Here is a 4,800-nt window from a genome sequence, read left to right as displayed (position 1 = left end):
GATTCGCTTCACATTCTCTGCTTCCATGTGATTCTGTACCTGATAAGAGGAAACGTAAGTTAGTCATGTGTTGAGGTTTAGTGCCTGAGACATTCAGCAGCTTCAACCATCAGCAGGAAGGTACATCCAGTTGACTGGGATATGCACCCCCTTACAACAGACAGACAAAATCCGCAACACAATAAAAATAATATTGTAACATGAGGTGAGACAACGGGAAAAACGATCAACATTATATCATCCACAAATTTTATTACTATTATTATTATTATTATTACAGCGTCCAAAGCAGCGTCAAGCTGGTTGCCAATGCGACTGAAAGTTGAGCCTAGTTGGTAACTGGAATTTTTAGGATAGTCAACAGCTGTCATATTTTTCCACGATATTATGCCCCATACATGAGGTACTATACCTACCGACAAGATGGACAAACACATGCTTTTATTATATTGCGTTGACTAATCGAATGAAATGTCTGCTGGAGACCTGCACAAGTTTGTCAGTTATTTATATAAAGAACAAGCGAACAAAGACTTATACCTAAAGTATATCATGGGCATCCAAATCGAAAGCAGTTAATTTAGCAATGTTGAGGAAAGATAATTTGGGTACAACATTGATACCTGATAGCAATACTGATAGCGATATAACGGAAGAGTAAAATGCACAGGGGGGGGGGGGGGAGGGGGGGAATTTGACCAATACATTAACCATAAACTTGTGGTTGATTCGAAAATGAAGTCTATAAAAATGGCAGTTGAAAAATTGGTTCCGAAGATATGTGAAGGATTGACAGGGCACATGACATGATTCGTGTGCATGGAATGCACAATAAGTAAATATTTGTGAATTTTTCGTTGGGGGAACACTTGTAGATCGGTTCGAGATAGCTTTGTTTTTGCTTTCGCTATTTGTTTTCATTTTCGCTGTATGTCCAATATATATCTACCATTTGAGGACTCTTTTGTAAATCACTTCTCCAGTGAAATTGATCTCCTGAATAAAGATTATTATTATTATTATTATTATTATTATTATTATTATTATTATTATTATTATTATTATTATTATTATTATTTCAGTTATTTTTGTGTTGTCTCAGGTCAAAATAAAACTCAGTTGAAATCAGTATTGGTATTAATATTAAAAATTGATGATCATTTTTTATAAATGAGTGTTTATCTTTCTGCAACCCCAAGCCCAATTTCCATAGCTTAGCAGGGTCCATGGTGGCTGGTACATGTATTTCAGCGTGAAAAAATTACGGTTGGTTTGTTAACACAGATGATTTAATTTGTTTCCAAGATTATTATCAATCAAGATCTTAACACCCACAGGACACAGGTGTGTCTTCTTACCTGTTTTTCATAAGATTTTAAGGTCAATTTTTGTTGTGTGTGTACACTTCTAGGAGTCCTGCGAGAAGAGGGAAGTTCTTCATCATCTGTGAATTAAAAAAAGACTAATGTGCCTGAAATAGTTACCTCATCTTCGGAGAGTGACTTAAACCGAATAGAATAATGGATGGGTGAATAAGAGGGAGTTGTAAAAAAACCCTGAAAGAACTGAAGTCACACATTTAACACACAGAGGGGATCAACCTACATGTTAAAGTGCCAAAGACCTAGGAATTACATTGTACCTTGATTTATTGTGAGATAAACATGTTTCCGTCATCGCAAAACAAGCCAAGAAGACCTCACTATAATCATCACCGTTGATCATAATATAGCACACGATTTCCACAACCATAGTCTACCAGCCTTTGTCTTTTTACTATTTTTTGGCTACTCTCCAACCAATCTCACTTTAAATAATGATAACAAAAATACATGATATAAGTACTTAAAAACAACCCTGTTGAAAAACCCTAACAGTGTAACCATTAGAAAAAAAACTGCAGTTTATACCACAAACAGCTAACAGAGTTAGTTTCTATAGATTGACTGTGGAGACAATTCCTTGATTTGCTGCGACAAAGAGCTAACGCCTGAAATGTCAGCTCTCAAAAGGCCACTTTCAAAAATACCATAATACTCTTTGTTTGCCCTCTAAAATTTTGCATAAGCATTGCTTCCAGTTTCCCTTGGGACTTACAGTGGTCCCAAGAGAAAATAATATAGAGATTTTGCCAAGCCTAAAAGCGGAGCTCCAGTGTTATTTACTCTTACAATAAGTTAACCCTTTGACGTCCAAACTGGCCTAAACCAGCCAGAGTTATTATTTTACTCTGTCTAACACCAGACGATTTTACTCGTCAAAGGGAAACCCCTGGGAGTCAATGGGTTAACCTGGCTTGTGCCTGTGATCCAATTGAAAACCAGTACCTATAAATTATTGTTAAATTCCATATCACAAATAGCTATAAAGGTTACAAGCTGCAATTTTCCAATGACCACACACTTACCATACTGGTCTCCTCCATTGTCAGATGTCTCTGAAACAGGCTCAGGAATCAGATCATCATCATTATCATCGTCGTCGTCGTCATCACCAACCAAAGGCTTTTCCAATCTTCTGGAGCCCAGCCGAACAATTTCATACATGGCTCTTAAGGCCTTATTGTATTGTCTTCTTTCTGAGCTAGACAGTTCATGTGGAGCATCTCCTCCTGCATGGGGTGGAGTGACAAGATTCGCATCAGAAGGGGAAGGGGAAGGCTTGTCCTTTTTGAAGCGGGGAAGAATGCCATCCATCCTAAATGTAAAAGAATTTCAAAAACACACTGCAAATGACCGTCTACTATTATCATTTATCCTAAATCAGAATACACAACAACAAGACTTGCTTGATCCTTTTGAGCCAGCCCAGACATGAGCTTTGTTTAAAAAAGCAAAGCAGTTTTCAGAATAAGATTTACACATATTCTCATACAATTGTGGAGTGTTTTTTGGAAAAGGTAGTAGCTGACATTCTTAGTTATGCTAATCAGAGATTGCCATGGATTATTGTCATTCATGAGTAGACAGACCATTGACACAGTTTCCAGACTGCCCTTCCTCTTTACTAGACACTACCACTGAAGATGATATGCAACAAAAATAATTAAGAGTGTTGTGTTAAGCCTGATTTGTCACTTGGCCATGCAAGTGCAAGTATAACAGTGCTTATTTCACCATGAAAACAGGGTTCAGATGCAAGCATAATCACAAGCGCAATGATCAAAATTTATCCTTTTCCTTGTGCTTGCGCTTATGCTTGCGTTCACTTGTGTTGTGTGAAAACGAAATGCAGCATAAGCACAAGGAAATTTAATATTTGCTATGTCTGGCTAATTAAAACACTCATTCCAGATTCCCCACGTCACAGCATTTGAACAAAATGGCGGATTCCGTGGTTGATTTTGATGCTTATGTCGACCGTTTTCAGTAGCATAAACTACTTATGCTTGTTCTTGTGCTTGCGCTTGTGCTTGCGTCGCTAGTGAAAACCAGGCTTTAGTCTTAATTACTTCTTAAATCTAAAGTACTGCTTTTCCTTCACCCTCAGGGTAATATAATGCTATTGCATCTGTGATTTACATGTACCCCTACACGAGCTACTGGAACCCTGGAGACTAATGTATTTAAGACAAAATCCGATAGAAAATTGAGCAATTTCAGTTTTTAGTGGACAAAAATCTGGTACCAGAATAATTTTAAGTATTTTACAGTCCTTTTTACATTTCCTGAAAGCTAAAGATATAAATATTTGCCTGAAATAACACAGAAAACAATTTCCCATGGGAAAGAGAAAAATTAAATTTCAACGTTCAGAGAAATTGTGCAAACACAGGTAAAATTTCATCATCAGTTTCATTTTACCAGTACTTTCAAGTGTTTCTTACGAAGTTCAACAGTTGTTTTTGACATTTGGTGTTGCTAAAAATGATTTTTTTTTTTGAGAAGATATTTAAAACAGTCTTACAGAAGTTTGCAATACAATGTTTATAATCTTGGTACGAGGTTTTTGTCCACTTGTTACTTGAACTTCTGGTGGATTCCATCTTAAATCTTTGATTGCACTCACATGATAAGACGGCCATTTTGGTGCCAAAACAATAGAAAAATGTTGCACAAGTTTTGCATAATAATAGAGTCAAATAGTTTTTCTTTCCACCAACATTGGCTGCCGTGACATCAGGCACAATCAAAAAATATTGTTTTAAATGAAAAAAATGACAACATGATATCTTAGCTGCCCAGAACAACCAAGGTGACATTAAACTGCATGCATAAGGCTAGGAGTTTTATATTTTGCAAACCAATAACTTTTCGCAAAACTACAGAGGACAGAGCTCACCATTTGGTTATCATTAATAAGTAAGGGCCCATCGTTAAATGTTTTGTTTTTTAAAAGCTCCCAACTAATTTGCAAAAGGGCCCCCGGCAGGGGACGCGGATTCTGTAGTTAAGTTGCTCCAATACCAAAACTTTTTTAATAAGCAATATTTAAGCTTATTTTGAGCTAATTATTAAAAATAAGCTTACGTGTAAATCTCGTATTGCCATTTGTCTTGTTTGCTTGAAAACAAAAATATGGGCCGTTTTTGAATCTTAATGCTTTTCGTTTTGTTGAACCCAGTTCAGCCAAATTGTTCAAACAAAAATGGCAGTTGAAAAGTGTTTATAAGACTTAACCATTCAGCTGATTCAGCCTTCAAAATACCATCACTTCCCTTCATAAACAATACAAACAAGAAAATGTACCTTCCACCCAAGTTTACCACCAGTTATCCATATTGATCTCTCATAAAATGATAGGAGGATCCCCGATCTCCCCTTTTTTAAATCAAATATGGCGGCAAATTACAACCAAAAC

The 4,800-nt window shown here is 36.4% G+C and overlaps 1 protein-coding gene across 1 annotated transcript in view; it reads right to left on the bottom strand.

The window, feature by feature from the left end:
* The window catches only part of LOC138015882 (coiled-coil domain-containing protein 138-like), a 54,503-nt gene extending 49,703 nt beyond the window's left edge, over positions 1-4,800 (bottom strand). Inside the window, exons 1-4 of the mRNA XM_068863008.1 lie at positions 4,689-4,800; positions 2,408-2,697; positions 1,359-1,444; positions 1-39 (exon numbers count right to left, since the gene is read on the bottom strand). The exon at positions 1-39 is cut by the window's left edge and continues 36 nt beyond it. Of these exons, the coding sequence (XP_068719109.1) occupies positions 1-39; positions 1,359-1,444; positions 2,408-2,696 (414 nt within the window). The 5' untranslated portion in view covers position 2,697; positions 4,689-4,800. The remainder of the gene's footprint in view (positions 40-1,358; positions 1,445-2,407; positions 2,698-4,688) is intronic.

Source organism: Montipora capricornis, chromosome 9, assembly GCF_036669925.1.
Source record: "Montipora capricornis isolate CH-2021 chromosome 9, ASM3666992v2, whole genome shotgun sequence".
Taxonomy (NCBI): domain Eukaryota; kingdom Metazoa; phylum Cnidaria; class Anthozoa; order Scleractinia; family Acroporidae; genus Montipora; species Montipora capricornis.
Note: the sequence above shows the minus strand (reverse complement) of the source record. Positions and strands in the feature narration are given on the sequence as shown.